The sequence below is a fragment of the Geospiza fortis genome, unplaced genomic scaffold, assembly GCF_000277835.1.
Source record: "Geospiza fortis unplaced genomic scaffold, GeoFor_1.0 scaffold92, whole genome shotgun sequence".
Lineage (NCBI taxonomy): Eukaryota > Metazoa > Chordata > Aves > Passeriformes > Thraupidae > Geospiza > Geospiza fortis.
In genome coordinates this window covers 1,225,578-1,252,506 of record NW_005054389.1, presented here as the reverse complement: position 1 = coordinate 1,252,506, position 26,929 = coordinate 1,225,578, and the positions used below count along the sequence as shown (strand labels likewise).

Here is a 26,929-nt window from a genome sequence, read left to right as displayed (position 1 = left end):
TTTACTAGCGCATATGTTGTAGCCTGTAGTCGTGGTCAAATGCTCCGCTTGTAAAAATCATTGAGGAAGGAGCATGGAACTGGAGTCCTGCAGAAGCCTCTATGGCAAAGGGGCACCCCAAATGGTGGGGCAAGGCTGTGAGGAGTCATATGGACAACAGACAGCCCTGGGGCAAGGATCCCTGCCCCCTCTGTCCACAGCTCCAGGGGCCAGTAGTGTGTCAGCCCCCTCTTGAATTACTGCCTTAGGGTACATGTGCCACAGGGATGTGAGAGCTGGCAGCGTGCAGGGAGCTCATCCTGGGATACATCAGAGGAGATGCTCAACACTTATGAAAGCTTTGCCTCCAGTGCCCTCCAAAAAGCAAACAGAATACCAGCAGGTTTGGGCTACAAGCAGCAATGACCCCACAGCCTCTGACTATGCAGCACGTCACTGCTGCATTGGCATTCACAGGTCCATTGTCCCAGAATTATGTACCCTGATCATCTTTTTAATAGTAGTTAGGTGGTTAATTCCCTGAAGGTTGCAGGCTGAAGTCTTATTTTTCATACGTGACTTGGTAATTAAATTATCCCTGTTGCTATTACATAATGTAAGTAACAGCTACTTGATTTTAAAAGAATAGTCAAATTTGGCAGACAGTTCAGAGTAATTTATTTTATATTGGAGCCTAATGCTAAGAGATTGCACAAAAAGCAGAAGGCAGCTGCCTGGAATAGTCTAAAATAAGCGTGTGGTAACCAACAACTATTATTATTGTATTACTGCTTATAATTCCCAAATGGGGAATTAAATTTCTGTAACAGATACAGCTTTTAACAAAAACAAAAAGAAAAGTATTTGCTTTTTCTGTCAAGGAAAACTCTTTTAGGAAATGATACCACTGAATGTACAGTTCCCAAGGGAGAGTGGAAGGAAAACCCCCCAGCCTTGCAAGATTCTTTTGCACAGGGCTTCTGCTTTCCACAGATTCCACTGCAGGCTTGTCTCAGATTTCTTCTAAAGGGCAGGCAGAAGGATAGATTTATTATTTAGATATAAAAATGAGCTAATTAGATTTTTTTTAGCTATAATACATTCTCTCTGTAACTGCATTTAGGTTGGAATTTAGCATTCACTTGCCAAAAAATGACATTCCCTCTTCCCCACAAGCCTGGGTTCTCTATTTCTGCCTCCTAATGTGTCTGACCAGAAACACTATGGCAAATTACAGGGCTGGTCAATAGGAACATAGGATCACATTTCAGGCTCTGGGAGCTTAATTTTGGCTAGTACATATGTGACCTTAATTTTAACAGGCTTTTACTTCTGCATGCCAGTTTGTATGGGAGGCTGGCTCATCCATGGGGACCTGGGCGCTGACCCGCGCTCCTGGCCAGACCTATAAGTAACTCAAACAATCAATGCATCTTTAATTTGAAATGCTTGATGACTAATCTCTTGTTTTCTTTAATTAATGATCTACAGTTAATCATTGTGAATAGTAAATTGTCTATTTCAGCATTGATAGGAAGAGTTCCTATGGGAAAATGTTCCCCTATAGCTTTAATTTAAATATGCATTTTCACATCACACTTACCATATCCTTACCTTTATGCTATCGCATGATTACAGGTCCATTAACTAATCACATTTGACAACTTGTTTATTGAGGGGAGCAACTACTTTACATCTCTTGCCTGGGAAAGAAAATGCTCTAACAAACAATTATTCAGCAGCTGCAATCATGGAGCACTGAATTAATTGCTTTGAAGATCTCAGTCAAGAAGATCTTGATAAAAAATCAAAGAAAATGTTGTTTGACAGAATGCATGAATGAGAGTGCCAGGAGGGACTCAGGCTTGGTAAGCTGCAGCCCTGCTCCAGGGAGTGCTGCATGAGGACCTTGAAACACTGCACTCAGGGGAGGAGGAGGCTGTAGAAAAGCTCATTTGCTTGTTTGTTCTTTTATGTTTAGTTTATCAAAACCAGAACTTATACATATAATTTGATTATAGGAGCAGGATGCTGCTAAAATCGGCCAAAAAACCTGCGCACAATCAGGTCTATAACAGCTGACACATGGATATCTCATATGCGTAACCTCTGTGGATAACTTCTGCCATACAAATAATTAATCCAAGGTGTACTGTGAAGTTTAATGATTATAAAGCACCTTAGAACCTTCTCCCAATGGGAGCTGCTGTGATTGTACTGGAGTGGGATAAAAAGCTGAACAAGGCATGTGGGGATCTCAGCTCTGGACCTGGCTGGGAAAAATTGTCTTGGTGCACCTTGATGCTGGGAAATGCCATTCACTCCCTGACAAATGTCCTAGAGGGCATCAGGACAGTTTGTATCTTGAGTTACTTTGTTGGGACTAGAGCACTGTAGAAAATAGTGGGATTGCTGATAAAGCATGATGAAGGCACTGAAGGCATGGACTCGAAAAGGGTTTCTGATCTCTCCAGCTCCTTTGTGACTGCTGCTCCTTTATCAGCACAAGGAGGACCAGAGTATCTCACATGAGACAGTCCCAAACTCTGCTCCATGGACAAGTCACAGCCTGCAACACACTGGCCAATCCCAAGCCATGCTTCCTTCTCTCAACTGCTGTAACCTTGTGTGCTTTGCAAGTCAGCTGAGATGAAATATGTTTCCACCAGATAAGACTAATTCCTACAGTGACACTGGAAAGGGAAGGAGACTTTAAAGATTCAAAATTCTCTATAGTAAAGGGCTTCAAAAGTGAAGTACAAGGACTAAATAATATTTTCGCTGAATATTATGTCACTATAAAAAGCTGAAAAAGTTGCCCAGTAAGCTGAAAGGCAATGATATCAGGTAGCTTCTCAGCAAACATCCCAATTGGGCTTTTTGGTCACATCCAATTAGTAACACAGTCAGCTTTTCAAAACTACCTTGTTCTTACATGAAAAGTTGCTAAGAGTTTGCTAGCATCATCTCTCTAGAAATGGGAAGAAATAGAATTCTTTTCCCCAAGTTCATGCCCCACATTCAGAGGTTTTGTGAGGATGGTGGTATTGAAGTCAGACATGAACATGGCACTATTTTGCCAAATCAAACACCCCTAAGGACTAATTCCTCAAAAAGTGTGATGGAAACTTCTGTCACAATGGATCATGTTTAAAAGTGAGGGGCAGAGAAACTGTGGCCCCTCCCTTGACTCTTGTTTAAAATTAGTAAGAGCCCAAATTGAATTTATCACTTTTATATACCCTGATTCAAATAATTGTTTTTGCAGCAATCCCTTGGCTCTCTTTAATGCTTAAACATGAGACAGGTAGAGCCTAACTAAATAATTGGCTCTTTTTTTCCTTTTCCCTTTTCTGTTTTTTTCCTTTTTTTTTTTTTTTTTTAGATATGGTTGACAGAATTTGCCCTGCCAAAGGAAATGTAGAAAGAAGCAAGTAAACAAGTTGTTGCTGAAGCTTGTATTAATCATTCTAGTAAGCTGTAGAGTAGCTGAAGACTCATGTGTTCTGGTTTATAATTACAAAAAATGTAAATAGCAGGTTACATATTAATGCTTAGAAATCACTAACTTTACTTGCCAAGGAATTATACAATTATTGTAAATGAATGAACGGAAAAGTGTACATCAGGCTGTAGGCTCAAGTGCCTATTGCATGAGCTGGGTTAAACCTGAGGTGTTCCCAAGACAGCAGACCTTTATCCTTCTTTAGGATAATGATCAAGCAAATGTTTAAGAATCTTCCTAATGAGGTCATGAGTAAAATGTGATGTATTATTAGACACACAAATGAACTCTTATTAAAATAATAGAAAAATCCTGATATATAAAATGCATGGTGTATTAAATTCAGTTTGACCTGAAGCCATGTGTTGAATACCATAATTAGGATCTGTCCTTAATAAAAGGCTTTCCATTTAGTTAGTAAAATTTGAGCCTCATACTAATTTTGAGCAAAATTTTTTCCATGCTTGAAGAGCTGATCTGCCCCACGTCAGGTGTCCCATGCTGTGTGATAAAGCTACAGCAATGAGAAGAGTATTCTCATCCTCTACATCCAGTCCCTAGGTCTGGATTCAGAAGAAAGGCAAAGCTGCCACAGGCCTTCTGTTTTCTAACCAGCCAAATATACAGGCTAAGAATCTGTCAAGTCAGTGCTTTGGCAGCTGACTCCAGCTGATCCATCCACATCATGGGAAGGTCACTTAAATTGCTCTCAGTTTATTTCAAAAGCTCTCAACCCTTTTGTACAGACATTGGACTGAGGAGTAATGACCGCTCAAAACCAAAGAACATAAAGCAGCTGCTGCCATCTGAAAAAAAAATGCTGTGAGGACAAAGCAGCTCACTCGTGCCAGCCACACAGTTATAACAATTTTTCCTGCTATTGAGAAATTTGTGATGTTAAGCTCACTATAACAGCACTAAGATCTTCCCTTGCCTAAGTTACATCTTTATTTAGGCACACACCATTCTGGCCACAGAGCGATGGAAATATTTTGATTTGGTTTTTGCTAATGCACAAGGGGTAGCTAAAACGGAGGCAATATTAATGAACATATTCTGTTCTTGCAAATCAAGAGTGCCCCTGAGCGAGTAGTGCGTGTTCAGCTCTGGGCACCCAGCTCAAGAAAGATATCATCAAAATACATGTGGGATTTTGAAATAGACACTAATTAGAAAATGGAAAATATAATCCAAACAAAGATGGAAAAGAGTGGGACCATTTTCCTTTAGGGTGATAAAACTTAATCAATGATATTTGTATTTGGAACCACTTTTCTAGTCAGTGACGGAAAAAGGAATGTGATGAACACTCGCTGACCCTTTCCTTCTTAGCAAAAGAAAATACACAAATTTTAAAGCTTGGAAAGAAAACTCTTGTGGCATATCATCAAGGTGCAAGTGCTACAAGACAGCAGTGATGCCAAAATTTAAGTAAATTAAAGAATACAATTTTTTACTTTTAACTGCCACTCTGAATTCATGTCCAGACAGAGACATAAAGTGAAACTTTGACAGACTAAAAGGCTTCCCACGTCTGCATATTAAAAAGCCTGTAATTACTAAGGGCTGGGAAGAGGCTGTGTATGAAATGACTTTCTTCTGCAAGCATTCCTGTATCACTACCAAACACTGGACAAGAGCTGGAAAAACCCCTTCAGGTGAAACAACATATATTATAAATAATGTCTTTTTGTAGCTATTTTGCAAGAAGTTTATAGAAATGTGAAGAAATACCGTAACAGAATAAAAGACACTTCAATAGTTATTATAAATTTTCTTCCTTTGCAGAGGTACATAAAAAAACATTTAGAAAGCTATCTTGATATAAACATCTTGAAAGATTGTTCTTTCCTCATAAAAAGCAATTTATTTTGATGTCTCACAAACTGTTTTTTTTTGTGAGTATATAATATATATATGGAACAATTACAGTTTAACCATTTGCTAATGGTTATATGAAGAGAGTATAATATCTTATAGTCCCATGATTCCTTAAAGCAAACTGCAGCAGCTTTAGCTGCAGCACAATTTTCATTAGATCACTCAGCTGCACTGTCCTGCCTTGCAATTGTCAATCCCACTTTGTTTTTTTCATGGACTCTTATTCCAAAATTAAAATGTCTAGCAATTCCTTTTGCATTTATTACAGTAATTTTATAACTGGGTCAAAAGAACACTACTTGAGCAGCTCAGTTAGCTCTAAATTAGCAGTGTCACACTGAGCTCTAGCTGGTGAGATGGGTAAGAGGTCCCATTCAGCACAAGGGTGCCTGTGAAAGGAAAACAATTAATGGATGGATTAATTAATTAATCAATGGATGTCAGTGGCTTATTTATGAAGCCACCTTACAAAGCAGAGAGCAAGATGTAAATCTGAGCCATGGCATCTTTTCCTCCATGGCTGTGAGAGAAGTAAGATGAAACCTAAAACAGGGTGTTTTGTTTTGGCACACTTGTGGAAAAGAGGTGCATCTCATAACATTTCTGACTTTACCTACTCACTCAGGGTGCTATCTGTTGGATTCTGTGCATGGCAGGGAGCGTTGATTTAACTGCAAGCCAGTTAAATGCCTTTCCTCCCTTCCTCCAGGTCAGAAAACTGAGGCTGATACTATTTGCTGTTGTCAGTATGAGCCTACAGGGGTACATTCATGGCAGGCCCAAGGGAAAAGGAGCCACCCCTGAGCTCTCTCATTTTACAGCAGCCATCACCCGTGGCTTATACACTGGAGTAAAGCTTAATGTAGTTCCAGATTGAAAGAAATTACACCAAAAACGTTTTATTCTAGAAACATTTTTAATTTCACTTGCATATTTTAACAGAAATACGATATGCTAGCAGCAAAATAAGAAGATTTCTGTTCTATCATTTCACAATACATTAGTGTCCAAATTTCCATTTTTCTATTAAGGTAGTTTGCATTAATTAGAAATCAACTCTGAATACTATGACAGTATTTTCAAATACGTACAAGCCACCATAAAATAACTATTAGTATTATTACCACAGGAAAAAAACCCCACAGTACTAGTAAAAATGTAAGCATTTGAAGGTAATGCCTTCAGGAAGTACCGCCTACCATTCCAAAACCAAGTGAACAGCTGAAGACATTAGGTAAATAGAAAAAGTTAATAAGTTAAGGCTTTGTTCAGTCAATATTTCAGAAGTTCATGTTCTGTGAAATTTATATTCAAGTTTGAATTAGCAATTAATTTCAAGTTGTACTTCCTAAAAGAAGAGTTCAGGCTGACTTCTGTCTCCTGCATCCAATCACTCAATTCTGGTTTTAAGCAGCATTAATTAATCCCAGCAGAGAACAAGCAGGTACAGTTTCCAGAGCAGGCCTGACACGTTCCTCAGAGAAGTCTCTAATCCCACGTGTGGTCCAGCAGGTGCCACCAACGTCCTTCCTGTGCTACACTGGATCATTGGAGCCATTCACGCTGGGAGAAGTGTTTCTCAATGGACTTCCCAGCCAGATGACAGCATTCCAACTTGCTTACACAAATGTGAACACAGGGGAATGGGAACACAGGGAAAGGGCTCGGAGCAGCCACAGGTCCTCCAAGCCTCATCCCAGCAGGGAGCTGCCAAATTACTTTTGGGTTCTGATCCCTGATATTTTGAGTCATGCAATTAAAGCATCCTCATTGAATACAGCTGCCAAGATGGTGAAACATTACATTCTGTGATTCCTGGGAGCCTGCAGGTTTTATTGGTTAAACCAACTTGCTTCATAGAAGATGCAAAGGCATTAATGGCAATACAGAACAGGGCAGAGGAAAGAAAGGCAAAGTAACAATAAATACTAAAACCTGAATTAACTCTTTCTTCATAACAGGGATTATGTAGTTCAGAAGCAGATGAACAGAATAATGAATGGCTTTGTTTGCTTAGTGGTGGTCACTGCAATATCATGAACTGGCCCACATGAGTCTAATTTAAGGATAGATATAAAATATCAACACAGCTTCATGGAGAATAGGTCTTGAACAACAGGATGCGTTTTACTCTTAGATATATTAAGCTTGGCTTGCAAAGACACCTGCACTGAGGTGTTACCCACAAGAACTCTGAGTAACTTTCTGAAAACACGATGAACATGTAATTTTCTTTAAAATACCATAATAATAATTTCAAGATACAGGGATTCAGCAAGAAATATAGCTGTTTGCCATCTTACTGAAAGTTTTAAAAGCTCTGGGATAAAAGGGACAGAAATTCAGTGGCCTGCCTGTTTGCTTTTCCCCACCCCCTACACATGTCACTGATGTAATAAAAGCTTATCACCTCTCTCTACAAACCTTACCTTGCATTCAATTTTAAAAATCAATGATCTGGAATAAACTGTAAAAATCACTTGCAATAAATTTGCAAAGGACCTGCAGACTGCTGGAGTAGTAAAGAATGAGGACAGGTCACTTACACAGAGCAATCTGGATCACTTCATGAGCAGTATTTTAATGCTGGTAAAATACCATCTGTATTTCCAAGAAAATATAAGGTAAGATAATAAGAGGATGATGTACCACATTCTTGAGAAAGACTCTGAAGAGGACTTGGCCCATAACAGTCAACATCCAAGGCAAAGCTTCCACACAAAAAAAAGATAATGCAATTTTTGAGGAAAGAGAGAGAGGGAGATATTCATCAGAGCAAGAGGATCACATTATGGCTCTGTACAGTCCTGATGGATCACTATTGACATGTGGCATCTAATGCAGATGTCACCCTTACAAATACTCCGATACATGAGAAATCCAGAGAAGAACGTGAAGATTAATTAGTCTTGGATAACATCCACTGCCATAGGAAAGTTAAGGAATTCAGTCTCATCAGAGAAAAGGTTAAAAGGGACATAATCATGATTTATAACTACACACAGGCAATTAGAAAAGCTGATACTACAGAGATCAATATAAGCAATCAAATGCATAAAAAGACCAAAATAACTTAAGGTGGAGCTAGAAATGCAAATAGAAAATCAAGTGAAAAATGTACCTGGGGTAATTAAGTATTGCAACAGGAGGTGTGAGTGAATTCTCATCACTTGAAGACTTCAAATTAATATTAAATGCCTTGCTAAAATACGTATGTTCAGTTCAAAACAAAGCCACTGCCTTTAATAGAGAAACAGCTTGTTGAAATTCAATGGTCTGTTGAATTTAAAAATAAATCCTCATTATGGTGCCTTCTATCCTTATATATGTATGAGATTTTTTAAAAAATATAGCTACAAAATTAAAGGGGGTTACCAAGAAAAGGTGTTTTTTTCGTTCTGAGCACAAAAACATTTAAGGCTAGATTTAAAGCTAAATAAACTGCAGCTGCATTTTGGAAAATATTCTTCCCCCCCCTCCCAATTTTTCCCATTTCTTGTTCAGAGTTGTACAGTCCACTTAGTTGACTGTCTGATTTACATAATCATGTAGTTTTTCTTCAGTTTTTCTGTTCCTATTTATAAGCCATTCACAAACCATCCACTTAAGTAACAGCATGATTTATTGTAAGAATGATTATGGTTGTTTCAGAGGGAAAATGGAACGTGATTAAATGAAGAATGAACAAGGACATTCTAGAACAAAGGGCTCTAATCCTGCAAAAGGATTTGTAAATGAAACCTGCCTCTCAACCCCATCCCAAATGAACTACTGAGGGAATTCAGCAGATACCTTCAACAACTGTGGAGCCAAGAACTTAGCTGAAGACAAAAAATTAAATAAAATAAAACCACCAACCAACCATACCCACAGTATCTTATGGAGAAATGGTAAAGCTCCCACAGCCATCCACATTTTGGGAAATAAAATAAATAAATAATGAACTGTGTGTATACAGTTGCTGATACAACCCTCTCAAAACAGGTCTGAGCACCAAGTCTCCAGAGGGAGAACTGCAAGCAGACCTTCGCCCTTGGATAAGTTCCAGCATCTGAGACAAATGCATCAAGGAAATGGCTGGGTATTTAAGCTGTGGATCCAAGAGATCACAGCTTTTTCTTATGCAGTAGATGTTTTGCAGGTGCCACAGGAACCCTAACAACCCATAGTTCTTATAGAACTGGTGAACAGTCTGATGAAAGAATCTCAAAGTTCAGTGTCTTCACCTGAAGTGCTTATTCTCTGCTATTGCAGAAGGAACAAATGGTGAAAAGCCCTGTTTGCTTACCAGTAGCACTGCCTGTTTACAAACCAGCTCCCTAGCAGGAACAGCTGAGAGGCTCCACAAAGGAGGAGCTGTGTTACAGACCCACTTTTGTCAGGAAAAACAAACGTAAGATGAGCACGTGCACATACCCAAGCAACTGCTTTTAAACGCTTGTCTTAGCCCAAAATAAAACAGCAGTGATGGATCACATTCTTGCTCAAAGACAGATAATTCTGGTCCATTCCAATTGCACATGAACCAGCAGGAACTTGGGAAATTCCACACTAAATTGAGAGAACTGCCTCAGAAATTTGTATGGAGTTACAGAGCCATTCAGAACAGCACAAAAGCTTTTCATACTTGATTACCATATAGGCAGCGTTTCCTAAACAGCAAGGGATGGAGAGGATGCAGCAAGCATGGAGCCCAAGAAAATCAGCTTTGCAAGATCTGTGCTGAATATGTGCGAATTCCCACTTGAGTAGTCTGAGGAGTTGTGGATGGGCTAAGCTGAGGGACTGGTAGAAAGCACTGGTAACATCCCTGCTGTGGGGACAGCTGAGGTTACCCTGAACACTGTGGTTTTTTCAAGAGGAAAGTACTGAACTATTGTTTTCAGAAATAGCACTGTTACTCCAGACAGAGAAACAACCCCCCCCCCCCATTCTAGTGCAATTATTTAGATACAGCACTAATGAATACAGCTGAGACTGCAGCTAGCAGTAATGCCCTGGCTCACAGGAAACACTTGAGCTAAATGCTAAAATCTATTAGGGTATTAGGAGAAGGCTGAGAAACTTTAAATTCCAAAGACTCCTCTAAGCTAAATATGATGCCTATGGATGCAACCAGGACCTGGGGTCTAGTATTTCTGCGATGCCTTTATGTCTAGGGGTTGGGACTGCTTTGGTTTCAGACTCGGTCTTGCTCAGCAGAGAAATGGGATTCCCCAGGCCAGCTAAATCACTTTTCCCACAAAGACCAATTTTGCGAGGAGGAGCAATGGGGGTTTGCAGCTGCTGCATTTTTGTAGCTAACACTGACTCAAAGGAAGCACTACAGGCAGGTGTGTGGTCAGGCTTCCTCCAGTTTTCCTTGCCCAACTGCTCTGTGTTCACCTGGGCTTCTGCACTGTAGGGTGACTTATCAGAGGGTGGAGGTGGAGCTCTTCTTTTCTTTCCTCTGCTGTCATTAGGACTGGTAGTATCTCTTTTTGGGTCCAGATGCGTGTTTTTCTGAACAGTCATCTCATGAGATCCATCAAAGAGTGATGCCCACAGGGCAGATGCAGGCTCTTTCTGCTGGCCAAGAAGGAACTCACCATCGCTCTCTTCAATTTTCCTATGTATGATATCAGCTAAGCCCTCAGGTTTCACTGGAGAATCAATGCCTGTAATTTTAAGGGACAGCAATTAACCCAGATTAAAACACCACCACTGATTTTACTTCTATCTATTTTCTTATTACTACTCCAAATACAAAGCTATCATTGTATTAACTGTCTCATCAAGTCTGAACTACTAAGAGTATTAATGGATGAAATGGAAAATAGTTACATATGCTGTCCAAGAGAAAACTGAGGTGACAGGAGGGAATTATTTTTGTGACAGCTGGCATTGAGGCAGCAGGGTAGGCACTGATATTTCTTTCCAAGTAAAAGAAAAAATAAGGTACTATATGGAAACCTGTATGTATTAGTTATTAAATACATTTTGTTGTATAGTGCTTTGAAAATTTTGTTTCACAGGAGGCCCATGAAAGTCTAACTAAATAGTCCTGTGCTGCCAGCCTGTAGAAAGCGGGACATCTTGGCATATATCATTTTTCTCTATGTGCCTCAGGACTGCCTTGCTCCATTTCTTATTCTTCTTACTGAGTTTTCCATGTGTACTGCAGTAGTGCCAGCCTCAAACAGCAGCAGTACCTGATTTTCAATAGAATCACAGAGCAGTGTAGGTTGGAAAAGGCCTTTAAAGGTCACCAAGTCCAACTGTGAACCCTGCCAAGTCCACCACCAACCCATGTCCCTAAGCACCACATCTGCACCTGCCTTTCAAATACCTCCAAAATGGTGTCCCCACCACTGCAGCCTGTGCCTCTGCTTGATAACCCCTTCTGTGAAGAAATTCTTCCTAATATCCAATCTAAACCTCCCCTGGGGCAACTGGAGGTTGTTTCCTCTTGTCCTATTACTCCTTACTTGAGAAAAGGGACTGAATCCCCCCTGGCTACAATCTCCTTCCACGTACTTGTAGAGAGCCATAAGGTCCCCTCGAGCCTCCTTTTCTTCAGGCTGAACACCCCCAGCTCCCTCAGGCACTCCTCATCTCCTGTGTGCTCCAGAGCCTTTCCCAGCTCCACTGCCCTTCTCTGGACACACTCCAGCCCCTCAGTGTCTTTCTTGTAGTGAGGGGCCCAAAACTGAGCACAGGATTTGAGGTGCCTCACCAGTGCTGGGTACAGGATGCTACAAATACCATATATAACCCAGGAAAAAATGGTGTATTAAGAGTGAAATGGAGTTTGTGTTCTGCTCCTCACTGAAGTACATGTGTATCAGTGGAATTATGCTACCATGTTACCTTTGTAAAGCTTCTGTGTGGTTCATTTACTGCATTTCTGCTCTGCATTCACAGCTTAGATAAAACCTGACTGTTCAGTGCTCTGATGCATGGTAACTCAGTGACCCACATGGCATTTTGAGCATCATCACAGCTCCATCCCAAGCAGCAAGCAGTCAGGCATTTAGAGTTGTACAGTGTTTCTCAGTCAATACTGCATGGGATCCAGTAAAACAAAGTGACCTACTTTTTCTAGTCTGTAAATATTATTTCTGTAACAAAACTATTAAAAAAATCCTGCTGCATACCATTTTTCTCTGCAAAAATACAAGTCCCAGATATGCTCTAGCTAGATTTTCCAAGCATATTTTTCAACATCATTACCAAAGACCAAAAAATTAGGTAAGTTACGCCAGGTAAGCCTTCAAATAGCTGTAAGAATGGCAGATTAATTTCATGCAATTGGTTTGCAAGCTGGACTATTTTACCTTTACATTCCCTGAGCTGTATACTACTCCTACCATGAGTGTTTATTTCTAGTGACAGCTGTTTTGAGTGTGTTCAGGGTAGACTGCAGATTTTTTAGCTCAAGGTATAAAAATGTATTCATTATTTGCACTATTACAAATTCAGATTTAATACTAACTCCTTGGTATGCAGTTATGTTGCTCTTTCATTGTCTGAATTGTCCTTGAAAAACTCAGTATTTCACCACCAACACCAGAAGCCATCTGAATTCAGACAATGTTGTTTCTGTTACTCTGCAACTTGAAAAGGCAAATCCCACTTACTCATATCATGGTAGACGGAGGTCGCTTCCTTTGTCAAGAACAAAGGTGGTTTCCGTGGTGACATAATCTCAATTTTCATAAGTTCCTCACAACAATGCTTCCACTGGCCTGAGAGAGAAAAGAGAACAATGACTGGAACTTAAACACATCAGCCTGGAAAAAAAATGGAAGTTATTAGGTTGTGTCAGGAAACTATCTCCAAAGTAATACTAAACAGTGAGAATTTACTTTTGTTTAACAGGAATGCTCAGGATGCATTTATATTTTCACCTCTGTATTCATTCTCTTAGCACAAAGGTCATAAGATCCTAGCTGGAATTTATGCATCCCAGCATTACTATTACACTATGATGGCTAAAGATCATAATTTGCCTTCAAATCCCCAAACAGTATAAATCCAAGGGGGAAAAAAAGAAAAAAATTTAAGGTTTGGGAAGCTTCATCAAGTTATCAGGAACAGCCTCCAATATCCTGCAAGCCAGATGTTATACAGCAATGTTACAATGTCATGGCAAAGGAACATTCTGTTTTTAATAGAGGATATCATGCCTTTTATCCTTTAGCAGACAAGGAAACCTCTTTTTCTATTAATAGATTTTGACCTTAAGGAAAACAAGACACAGTAAAATTACTTTGTTCATACCAATCATTCCAAGTTTTCTGAGCACATTAATTTTAAGAGAATTTTAGAACCAGGGAAGAAAAAAGGCATTTAAATGCCAAGTGACCCATTTTTTTTCTGAATCCAAAGAAAATGTCTCAAAAAATCTGTGGGTAGTATTCTATCTATAATGAATAAGAAGTAGATATTTTACCCTACTCTACAGATAATTTAAAGAGGATGCCCTAGTTTTTGCCTGGTGTGCTTCTTTAATTGATAGTGCTTTTTCTTACTGTAAATCAAAGTTAGAAATGACTGGAAATACAACTATGACTCTGAGTTTCTACAACCTCAATTCAATTATTTGATTGGTGTTGTCTCTGACTAAAGACTGATATTTCATTAATTGACCTGGTTTTGTTTTCTGACCTGATAAAAATGCCTATCAGGAAGCAACTCTACTTTGTCAATGGCAGCATAAAATCTGACAGTCTCTACTCTCAGTAAATCTGCGAGTCAAGCAGAAAGCAGAGAAAAAAGACACAGGCAAATGAATCTATGTAGTTTTTATAATAAAGATTTGGTGATAAACAAGGAGCGCAATACACAACTTCAACAATATTTCACACCAATAAATGAGTTCCTCTGCCATGTAAGATCAGGGTTGTTCCAGAGGTTTGCCAAAGGATCAGGGTAACCCTTTAACACCTGTTACAAAGGCTGAGGTGCAGCTTTTACCAGGTCCAGGTAAGCAGTGTGTATTTGCCCAGCTGGATGGACTGTGGCTGGGTGAGCATACTCCCATGTGATGAGGGCTACCAAAACCTTTGAACTACACAGAATTAAGCAATCCCTGTTATAACAAGTAGTAATTTAATTCATCCATAACACTGCTGAGCAAGGAAACCGCAAGTTTACTTGTGAGTGCTTCCAAGAGCTGGCTGAATCCACATCCTAGCCAAGGCCCCACACGATTCCAGCATCCTCACTGCTTATCACTAAGGCTTCCATACTAAGGTTTTGCGCTTGCAGGATCTCACCAAACTAGCACACCACTGGTTGGATGCCCAGGCAGAGGTGGACTCCTCCCACTACAGTGGGAAGAGGAAGAGATGGTGAGAATTTATCAGTCTTTAAAAACATTATCAAGAACACTGCTAAGAGAACAAGGTTTTTTGAGATTGATGGACTTACTCTGCCTCTGATTTCCTGCAAGAACACATGGACTTTGGTTTAGTCAAATATTTGCCTTGCAACGACTTAGACCACCACCCAGTATTATCCCAGAGAACATATTTCTTTTCATTCCTGCAAACAAAGGCTTGTGAGGCAATTGCAATTCGAATTGCTCAAAGATCCCTTTGATGTTACATAATGCCCCATTCGGAGGGCACACTGCCAGCACTGCCTGCTTACTTACTCAGATCATAAAAGTGCTGCCAGAAAGCCTCCATCCACTGATGAAGTTCATCCCTACTGTCAGTAGCAAAACGTTGCGTCACACCCTCTCCAGACACGGGGTTGATAACAGAGAAGTTATTGGCTCTTCTCTTGGAGTCCTTATCCACAGCTCGAATCCTGGTTTCCTAGGAACAACAAACTGTGCTAATGACTTATTGCTTCACACTGCCATCAACTTAGGGCCAATGACAGTGTAAGGAAGGTAGAATTTGCCTTTTTGTCTACTTCAGATTAATACCCAATTGAAAAAGAAGAGCCAGCGCCAGGAACTGATTATAAAATTATTTTATCATAAAACTGTTAAAATGGCATAAAACATGAAAAATAAGGGAATAAAGCACAATTATCACAGTTCAGTCTGAATTACAGAATGTACTGTAATTCTGTGTTCCCCCTCTCTCTACCTTCACCAGCTCATCTCATACTGCTCACTCTTCTCCACAGCAGTTTAGTGAATAATCTACAATAACAGCAAGCAGCTCCTTTTTTCCAAACAATTCAGATGGACAACCACATTATTACAGCCACCATTTACACCTCCTACTGCACTTCTGTGGGCCATTGCTTACCCACTGAATTGTAAACTTGTATCCTTTTAATGTTCATCTCAGCGCATCAGGCCATTCAGGGTAATACAACAGTGAAGAGAAAATTAAAAAGAAACTTACCTAGGCCATCTTTAAAGGGGCATTTGTAGCAGTAACCCACACAGTTCTACTAGAATAAGATTTTGCTCTAATAGAAATAAAACTATTTCCCATTTTAAAATAGACATTTTAGTTTTAACTTAATTAGGAAAAGCTACATAGAAATAATTAAATGTGTATATATATCCAAGAAGTATAACACAAGTCTAAAAAATCTCTTCAGGTAGAGTTAGAAAAGCTCTCAGATTACACAGCAGCACTGTTAAGATTTTTCCTTCTGTTCAGGGACATAGTTCAATTGCTCTAGACTAGATCCAGTGGTATTTTCACAGTATTTACTTTCTTTGTTATGGCATTACTACAATTTAAAAAAAAAACCACTTATCCCTAACTCAGTGATTTTTGTGTGTGTGTAAAATGCTAAAAGCTTTAAGTTTAGCTAAAACACAACTAAAAGAATTCCAGAAGGTAACTGGTCAACATTGCTGCTCATCACAACATGATAAGCAAATTATAACAATTAACATCACTTTATTTGTAGAAGTAAAGTAGAAGCCCTGGGAATATCTTTGCACATGCAACTTGAGCTGACTGAACAGGCAGCAGCCCATTACAGCACTGTTCCTCAGAGAATTTCTGGCACACCCAGGAGAGCAGAGTAGTGAGTTTTGGTGCCAGGGCAGCAGGCAGCCCCCTGCAGCCAGCCCTGGCACCCAGCAGGACATGAGGACACCTAACACACAGCAGGAGCCTGCACTGCCCCCCTGCCATCCCGGGGCACTCCTGGCATGGGCAGTGCCCAGGATTTGAAGGAAGCCTCACTCACAGCTGGGGCTGTGTTCAAACATCTCCTGTCTGGATGGACAGGGAACCTGACCACAAAGGTGGCTCCTCAAAATCAGGGAGGACAGAACAACCAGTTCCCTTCTACACAACTCAAGCAAATGTCAAACATCTGCTAAAGACATTAAACATACACCTACAGAAATTAAGTTTACGCATGGGATCCCATGGGAATAAGCCTAGTTCCGATACTCAGAAAAACAAAAGTTACTCTACAGACCATTCCCCAGATTTTAAATGCATTGCTGAAGTAACCATTTGAAATACCAACAACTGCTTGTAGCATATCTGATGGATATGTTCATTTAAATTCTTCTATCTAAAAATAGGAGATGAAGTAATTCATCCATCAGTGCTCTATATCCCATTAACTCAGGTAACCATAGATACCAGCAAAAAATGAAATCAAATAGATTAACATTTGACAGGTAAGAACTTCAAGCATACCATACACACAAGTTTATTTAATGATGTTTGCTGCAGGTTTTATCCCACAACTGTGGTATTATTCAAAGGAGATGAATCCTCAAACAACAGTCTCTATCTGATGCTTGAATATTTCAGCAGTCAGACGAGACGCCATTGCAGCAATGGGCTGATGCATTTGTCAGGCTTGGGTGAATTACACGACATGCCCAGTTCCACTTCATAAAAGCAAAACCCAAACCAACAAAAAGCTATTAAAAACAAAACAAAACAAGCAGAAAAACCACCCCAAAAAACACAACAAAAAGTGTTTTAATTTACCATGTTGTAATAATATCTTTCCCAGTCTTATAAAAAAACTGAACCAAATCTGCTGTAGCAATTGGAAAGAGCAGAACAATCAGTGGATGGCAACAGGAAAACAATTGAATCTTGAACTCAAGTGACTCTTCTGAGGAGGCTGAAGCCAGTTTTATATTCTTTATGCAAAAGACTGTTTCTTTGAAGATGGGGAAAGACTAAAAGGGAAAAATATATGGTATTTGTAAATACCAACCTTACTCTATATTTCTGCCCACAAATAAAATCTCTTTGCCTGATAGTACCTCTCTGGAAAGTTTATATTTTAAGCTAAGAAGAAGACACAGAGAGAACTTTTTTACTGCTGAAGTACAACATTTTCCTGATAAGCCATTCCTGACACACCGAGAAGCACTGGTTATAAAGACCATTTTAAGACATCAGAACAAATTACAGCTCTTAAAAATATTGAATAACGTAGAGACCAAGTTCTGTGTATCTATTTTAAGGTTAAACAAATCAAATGACATATAACAAACTCTCTTCATGTTTTTAGTACAAAAAAATAAACCAAACTGAAATTCAGTACAACACTGAAAGCAAGTATAACCTCTACAGGCATTGGTTTCTGTTGTAATATTAATAATGTCCATGATTTTTTTTTTTTAGGCAAGCAAGATAAAAATGGTTACATTTCAAATTATGGCTTTCAAACACATTAATGCAGAAGATCAAATTCAGTCTATCAGCTAATGTTTTGTCCCTTCCTTGTTTTGTGAGCTTGCACTAATGTGACATCCTCATGGCCACTGGCCGGTCAGTACAACGTGTGAGTATGACATGGATAAGCAATATTAGGATCTCTGTGCCATTGTTCTTGGGAGCAATGCAGCAGCTGAAAACATGGAAAAGGAGATAGCAATACATGACCAGCAAGCATTTTGTGAAGCAATAATGAGCCAATAAAGCAGCTTTCAAACTGCTGAGTTTAAGCATGTGTGGTACAAGGATCTGGGTGTTCTACCTGCTTCCCCGGCCTGCATCCACAACCTCTCTTAAGCAACTGCAAGACTAAACTGAGTAATGGGATATGAGATACCAGACATTTGGAGGTACTTAACTAGTCTGTGCTTTTCCAATACATTTTCACAGCTATGAAGGCTTTTCCTAAGCCAACCAGTGGGACAAAGTCCTTACTATAGAGAATACAGATATTTTCAGGGCTTATCTCATTTCCCTGTGCTGGAGTTCCCCAACACACACTGTGAATATTACTCATGTTGCTGGCTCCCTAAAAGCTCACATGGTCCAGAACTGACACCCATATTCCTCTGCTCCAGCCCAAGGATGAACTCCCTGCTTCGCTAGAAATATGGATGGTTCCCCTGAAGTTACACTGCTGCAATTATCACCACATTTTCCAACAAAGTCCTGTACCTGACCTAGGCAGAACAGCTGTACCACCAAGGATTGTCATTCAAGGTAATTGATTTTGTGTCTCTGCTCCTGCTGCACTGATCAGCAGTGTTCCCATGGCCCTGAGCCTGCAAACCCTCACTCCTCACCCTGCTCCCCTCAGCCATCAGCAGGGGCACAGAGAGAGCCCCGGGACAAAGCCTGCATGGGCAAAATATGCCAGGAAGGAAATCGTGGGACTACAGCAATTTGAAGCAAGATCCCAGAATCCCTCAAGCTTCAGGCACCCATGGCACAAAAAAAGTTTTATAATCTATGAACCAAACACAGTAGATTATGTATTCCAAACACTCAGCAACTAACATGAACTGCTGGAACATGCACCAGTTTACTAAGTTATCACACGTAGGCAAGGTCTTTATTTTTCATTTCAAATTAAAGAAAACTTGAAAAAAATCAGGAACTGGCCTATAAAGGATATTTCTTCAAATTGGATTCCAGTAAATTTTCTTTGCTACAGAAAATATCATTTCTCTTTTCCTACTTAGTTGTGCAATATAATATGTTATAATCACATTTAGCTGGAACAATAACAGTAGCACTTGCATAATAGGAACTGCAGAACCATTCTTGCTCAACAGCAGTAGCAGTGAAGTCATCTAAAGTTGAAGTAATGACTTTGCTGGTCTTAATGGCTTCTTCAAGTCTCAATTCAAAGGGAATTGGAAATACAGCTATTGGTGTGAACATTTTCCAGAGAATTTCTCATAAATCCAGATGATTTCATTACTTCTCAGAAAGTATCTTTAAATTACATGTAAAGGATCAACTTCACATTACAAATGAAAATGCCACATATGCAACCCAAAGAGATTTTAGTTAGAATGTCTAGAGTTGATGTTCAGTCTCAACTTTCACTTTGAAATTGCTGTGTGAAATTTCTTTAACAACATGTAGCAGACAAGCCCATACGATTAGTCTGCTTCCATTTAATCCGTAAGAGACATTTCGTAACAAGGGAATCAGAAAACATCTGCAGGCATTAAATTATTTTCAAGAGAAACTGTTTAAGTAGTAAAGAATCCAAATATGTTTCCAATAGCATTTTCTTTTTTTTTTTTTTTTTTTGTTTTTATTTCCATTGAAGAAGGAAATTCTCACAGTCATTCTCCAGCAGCCTGATATTTTTGTAAAATGGTGTAAGATACATAAATCATGTACCTCTTACATGTTAGCTTTAAGGATACCCTGCAAACATAAGGACAATCTCTCAGCAAAGGCTTATCAAGCTGGATTTTAGGTTCTAGGTGCATAGGTTACTTGAAGGAGCAAAATATCTTAGTACAATATGGTTATTTTAAAAGGAAAAGCAAAATCAGGATTTAGACTAAAACAGAGAACACCAAGGAAAGACATGAGGCAGCATAATAGATAATTTTAAAAAATATTCCTGTCATGTTTTAGAATTATTTAGTCATTCTATAATTTACAAAAGTTTACCATTTCTTAACTGATACTGTGAACAGCTGGAAAACAGATTTGTGGCAGAGGCTGACTTAGTGAAATTGAAAGTGACTGAAGAAGTAAACCTACTTAAATATATATCACAGTATAAATATTTATTTAATGTAATGGTATGAACAGTTGGAAGAAAAAATAGCACTAGAAAAACAGGTAATTTTATTTAAGGAATCAATTTAAATCTTAGCAATTAAAAAAAACCATCCTAACACAAACAGGTCACATTGTTACAATCCATTTAAATGTCTGGGCTCCACAGCAGTCTCACTCTGAACAAGAATGCAGTCACCTCTCCCAGGAACACTCAAGGCACCTAGAGCTGATTCTGCTGCTGTAAGAATCATTCTTTGTCACCCCTTGCCCCCCCATGTCCCCAGCCAGGGCTGAGCCCTGTGCTTGCACCACCCAGGCGTTTGTGCAGCCATGTAATGAGTGGGGTAAGAGAATTGGTGAAAGGCAAACAGGGTGGGGGCCAAGGCTCCTGCTGCCCCCAGCTGCCCTGCCTGGAGCCCCCAGCACTGCCCCAGGCCTGCCTGGCACTGCAGGGCAGCAGCAGAACCCAGAGCAGCCTGTGCTTAACACAGCTCCCAAATGGGTCTGTTCCCTTATGTGAGATGAACTCAGCCATAGTACTGCAAACAGCATTTAACTCCTCTGCCCATCCTTATGGGGTATTAACCCTTGGTGCCTGCACCAAAACCAGTTGTTGAAAGCATCTGTTCTCTTTAATGCTTGCCATTCTAGAAGGTCCTTCCAATAACATTGGAAGTTACTGGTTTTTTATTTACATGTTGCTGGTTTTTTATTTACTTTCCTAATTTAAATATTACTTCAGGTTAATTACAGTTTCTTTGGCCAAATAGTAAGCAATTACATTTTAAACTCAGGTTTTTCAATCAGGGCATGAACAACAGCAATAATATCATCCTAGAGAACAGCATTTCCAAAGTTATTATGTTCTGGACAAAACCAGCATTAAGAAAAGCAGCTTATTTTAAGGCACTAAAATATTTTGAAAAATTTTCCATTTCTCCTTCTAATTAAGACTGTGGCCAAATAACGCGTAACAACAAAAAAGCTTTTGTTGGAATTAACCTTGCTGAGGACAAAAGTCTACCAAAGCATTGCTAGGGGACTGTAAGCAATACATTTCCAAGGGCTGTCTTACAGAACTGTGATATAAAAGGTTATTACTTTTCCTATAGAAAAACACCCTCCTTTTTGCCTCTGTGCTAACCAGTCTAATGCAATAGAAGGAATTTACATCCACAGCTAAGGAATGTTATGTTCCTGCTGGGGGACTGCAAATTTCACTGAAGTACATCCCACCCTCATTCTACCTATAAAGCACTCTGCATACCAGCAGCTTAGAGCCCAAATAACTGCACATATTTCTTAAACTAAAAAGAATGCCCCCCCAAATAATAAATTTTAACCACCCCCCCAAAAAAAATCCACAAAACAAACAAAAAAATCCCCATACAACCAATTTTACCTTGTTGATGGAAACTGTCAATGCTGGCTTCACTTTAGCCTCAATTTCTTCAGGTGAGTAATAACAAAGGAGTTTGCCACCTCTCAGTACACAATACAGCCTCCTCCAGCTTGTCAGATCCCCTACCATTTGCTAGGGGGAAGAAGTAGTCAGAAATTGCCAAACATAAACCTAAAACACAACCATATTGCAAGGTGCACACATATCACCCTGAGTGATCAGAACTTGGCCACACCAAATTAATTCCTACAACAAAGACTTTCTGTTACAGAACATTTCAATCACTGATTTCTGAAATGTTAGCAGTACTTTAAATGTCTTCTGGTGTTTTACAGTTTTCACAGACTTGCCATGTGACACTAATAGTACAGAATCTGCTGGTTCACACAGAATGAAATCTAGATCTGGTGTCTAGTGTAAAAAAAGAAAGCACCTTTATTAGCTACAGCAATTGACCAATAATAGAAATAAAAAAGAGTATTTCACTTTGGAAATACACAGTACATTCAACAAATGTCAAGCAAAGACATTTGTCTAGAATTTCCACTTCCTCTAATGAATTTTCTCAACAGCTTTCATAAAACCATAACAGTTTCACAACCAGTTTAAAGCCTGTAATTCAGCACTCCTGACAAATGACCCAGACCCTCTGGCTCTCCACTATCACCTTCTCATTTGCCTAGTTGTGCAACAAACCAAAACAGAGAAGTAAAGCAAGTTCACATGAATCATTTCTGAAGGGATGAGTTTAAATATGGCTCTGTTCACCAGCCTGATTCACCAGGCTGGGACAGAACTCTCACGGCAACACAACAAGGGGTATGTACAAGGACGAGAGCCACAGGATCACTAGGACTGATGCCATCGAGTACCACTGCAAACCAACTCTGAAACAAGAGTTTTACTCGATCTTTACCAACAGCCTACATCATTCGTGCCAAGGAAACATTGATTTCTCCATGCTCAGCCACCGAAGGCACCTTTGTGAATGTAGCTGTGAGAGTTTCCCCCTTGCTCTAGGCAGAACAGGAAAAGAACAACAGTTCTCCATACACCACTTCAGGTAAAAGCAAATGTTCTAACAACTGACTCTTAGCGACAGCTTTTAACAGCCCAGGATGCAAACACAAGCAAGGTCTCCTTACCTGCTGATTGAGAAATCCTGCCATCATATCCCTGGCCATGCAGGAGGGCTGGACAACTAAACGGCAGCACATGTTCCCATACAGGGGCAGCCAAAAAGAGGATTCCTCTGGGGGAAAGAAAAAGGCAAAAGACAGACAAACACTCAGGTCTGAAAAATTGCCCTGAACATATAGTTTAGCTTTCTACATCTGTTTTTACATTAAGATCCTGAGCGTAAATAAGCATATTTTCATATTTTAAGGAATGAGATTTAATCCTGTGGGGTTAGATTAAAACTGATTTTTAGTCTTCAGGAAATGTTTTTAATTGAAAAAATTAGTAAATTCCAAAATAATTTCAAGTAAAAATGGCAATATTGCTCTGCAAAACAGAGTTGTTTTTACATAAAATGTAGCTCATTTCGGAGCTAGAAACTCTTTGAAAGGTAAGTCCCAGAGCCCATCCCATTGTGGCACACAGCTACATGAGCACTTTGCTTCAGGTTGTTTCAATAAGGCTTCAATAAGGAATTTGTATCTACTTTTGCCTTCAGCACTAGAGGAGCATTTAGGGTTCCAAAGAGTTCCTCATGAATTGGAATCACTCAGCTCCACTGTGCAATAGGCTCTCTCTTCTGTAATTAGAAGTAGGTAATACAATGTTCCACTAATGTGACTCTGTCTTTGGTCAAGGTTTAGAAATGCTTGTAGTGAACCAAAATATCAAGGTATGTCCTTCCTCACCAGATTAAATTATGTAAATTAATGTCAGAAAAAGGAACTTCAAGAAGAAAGATATAAAGTACTAATAAAGAAAGGATTACAAATATGGAAGGTACTCAGAATTATTCATCCAACACTTCAAGAAAACATTGCCCCATAATTTTTCAGATCTGTATTTATTCAGAATTACTGAAATGCAAAGAAGGAAATTCCCTCTGAGGTCAAGTTTACCCAGTAAATGATTTAAATTCCCAGAAGCAACAGCGAGAGTCCCATGCCTTGAGTTAACAATTGGAGGATTGCTTATGGGAGGGGCTATCCTTGCAGAAAATAATGGACAAAGTACCACAAAGTGAAAATACCACCATCAGCTGCAGCATAATCAGTCCCCCACAGTGTCAGCATCCAGGCTGGCTGCTCCCAACTCGTGCTGCCCCCAAGCTGAAGGACAGCAGCCAGCACAGACTGAAAGCACACACACACTTACATCCTGTGTTAAATCTGGGCCTCAAACAATCTCGCCAAAATGAAGCAATTTTTCTTCTTTCCTTCTGACTACAGAGAAACAAGCTGTTCTTCATTCTGATACCCTTCCTTGATTGTGAGGAAGGGGAAATAATTTGTATATAACTCCAACTCACATAAGACAGAGATGCAAATGACAGAAGAAACTCCCAAAAGAATTAAATTTTCATCTGGACTTGAAATTTCACTCAACTTATAGTTTATTCAGCTGTGTACAGATGCCTGGTTTAGAGCCGTTAAATATTTTATTAAAGTTGTTCTATATTGAGTATCAAGAAAAATAATCTCTTTAAGCTCTTTAGTTTACAAGACTTTAATGCAAAATGTTACTGGTTTTTTATTTCCTTAAATTGATACCATATGTACTTACCATTTCCTGTAATGGTAAGGTTGTGGGTCCTGAAATTGTCCTCAGCACTTTCCAGCCCCAGAGTGGTGTATGCCAGCAAACTGTACTTTGCTCCACTAAATGTGAAAGAAAAGACACGTTTAGGACATTTCTGCTTCATGTTGCTCAGGCAGTAATTAAAGGGAGTCTAGACACGCCTGAGAGACCACATTTGGGTACAAGGAAACAGAATGGTGCAGGGCAGGACCTGTCAGTGACCACAGATGGACATCTCCAACCTCTTCCCACACAGCTCCTGCGTCTCTTCCTTGCAAACGCTGTTCCACAGTCTGTCCCTGTCCTTCCTAGATCCCTATCTCCTGCCCCCCTGTGTGTACCTCCAGTTCCAGGCCAGTGCCATCATTCATTACAACCCTGTCTGCTGCCTCCTCTCTGGTTCCTGCTGGCCAGGGGACTTCTCATGCGGTCCCTGCCTACAGCTGGGCTTGTGCTTGCTGAAGAGGCAGCAGCAGCCAAACACATACAGGCTGTGCTATCCAAACCCTCTGCACCCTCTGCATGCTCAAAGCACCTCTCTCCTCTAGGCAGACACCAAGTAATTTTCAATAAGAGTTTTACAGCTCTTCCTATGCCTAAAGCAATTAGATTTGGTAATAGGTTCAAAAATTCCTAAAGTTAATAGAACAACTGATGACAAACTTTATCTGAAAATACAGGTTAAAAATTAAAAGGCATTATAATGTTTCTCCATGTTGCTCTGCTCTTTGCTTTGCCTATGCAGACTACACTTTATAAACCAGTTGTTTATGTGTGTATTTTTAACATGATCCAATAGATTGATTTTTCACAGGGAGAAATGTATACAGAAATCCTATGGTCAGTTTTGTGGCAGAAAGGATTTCTTTTCACTTATTGGAATTAGAGGTTTCAGAATCTTTTATCTTAGTTTTGTATTTTGCCTAGGGGAAAAAAGTATCACTCTTACAATTCAGTACGGCGCAATGGTGGAATGCAGCTCTTGGAATAAACTGGTATAAATTTAGTACATTTAACCTTTTCTCTAAAATACTCATTGGACCAAGTAACAGATTTATAGTCCAGCAGTGCAGTAGGAATTCCACCTGGTTAATGGCAGTTAGGACAAAGTTCACAAGAAAACAAACCCCTCCAAATCATGAACTACTCTCCTCGACAGGATCTAGCGCAAGATCCTTAAAATATCTTCAGTAGAACATAAGAAAGCTTAGTGGTGTAAAAGCTGAGAAGACACCATTGAACTAAGATCATCAAGAACAGTTTTCCATCTTAGTATTGCTCAAATTTTATTTTTCATACTAGCACGTTGGGAACACAGAGTCTTCAGACCTTTGGCTGTGCAGATAAATAAGGAGAGTGTCTACCTAACCCTAAGGACAGAGGAGGAGGAAAAGTAGGAAGTTTGTTAGAGGGGAGGTGTGTTACATATTTGTCTCCAGGGAACAAAGAGAAAATTAAATACAATATAACATCCTGGGTGAAAAACCACTGCTATGAAGCACTTCAAGAGGGAACTCTGAACAAAAACCCATCGGCATTTGTATATATTCCCTGCTAAACTGTTCCTTAACAAAAGATTCTCCACTGATTATGTTTGACCAAGCAGTTGAGCAATGCATTACCATTCTATTTAAAGTGTACCAAAAAGTTCAGTTTCTTCTCACAGATAAAACTGCTGTGCTGATTCTAAAGTTACTTTTTTTTTTCTAAAGCATGACTAATTACCACAACAACGTTGCCAAAAAAAATAGCTACTTCACTTTTAAAATATGCTCCACAGTAACATTTTCATTCTAAAATACAAGTCATTCCTTTTAGGCAGCTGCAATATAATTTAGGAAAGTTTTATCTACAGATATTTTTCATATTTAACTGGCTAATCAGGATTGTTGACTGTGTTTTTCCTTTGCATTTCAGAGAATTAGCTAACTGCCTTAAATGGCAGTTTCTTTTTATAACAAAGAATAATCTGCCTGCTGCATCTCATTCAGTACTTTGCATATCTGTAGTATTTTTCCATGTAACAACTTCATTTAAAAACACCCAAGCAGCTCATCTCCACAACATGCCTGTGGCAAAGGCTCATTGTTAAATCTGTTTACTGATCAAGAGACAGAGGCACCGAAGTTTCCACACGGACCTGGGTGTGGGAAGGTGTAACTGTAACACTCTATCAACGTATGTTAATTAAGACATCTTCAATTCCAGATTTTTTTCCTGAATATTAAACCCAATGTTAGAAATCCCAATCTTAGTTCATTCATTCAATGCGAGCGAAGGAGTGGAAGACTTGTGAGGTTAAAAAAAAAAATAAATTCAATATGCTCAATATTCAATCAGATCTTAAATAAGAGAGGGTAAAACCAAATATAACCTTCAGGTGCTGACAAGAACCCAACCATAAAAGTGAGGCCACCAGATTAGACTGTGTACTTCCAGCTAAATATCACTGGGGATTTGCCAAATCAAACACAGGAC

The 26,929-nt window shown here is 39.4% G+C and overlaps 1 protein-coding gene across 1 annotated transcript in view; it reads right to left on the bottom strand.

The window, feature by feature from the left end:
• Positions 1–6,262: 6,262 nt before the first annotated feature.
• Positions 6,263–26,929, bottom strand: part of RTKN2 (rhotekin 2) — a 37,889-nt gene continuing 17,222 nt past the window's right edge. The window contains exons 7-12 of the mRNA XM_005425547.2: positions 24,437–24,531; positions 22,840–22,946; positions 21,695–21,826; positions 15,006–15,171; positions 12,985–13,092; positions 6,263–11,022 (exon numbers count right to left, since the gene is read on the bottom strand). Of these exons, the coding sequence (XP_005425604.1) occupies positions 10,469–11,022; positions 12,985–13,092; positions 15,006–15,171; positions 21,695–21,826; positions 22,840–22,946; positions 24,437–24,531 (1,162 nt within the window). The 3' untranslated portion in view covers positions 6,263–10,468. The remainder of the gene's footprint in view (positions 11,023–12,984; positions 13,093–15,005; positions 15,172–21,694; positions 21,827–22,839; positions 22,947–24,436; positions 24,532–26,929) is intronic.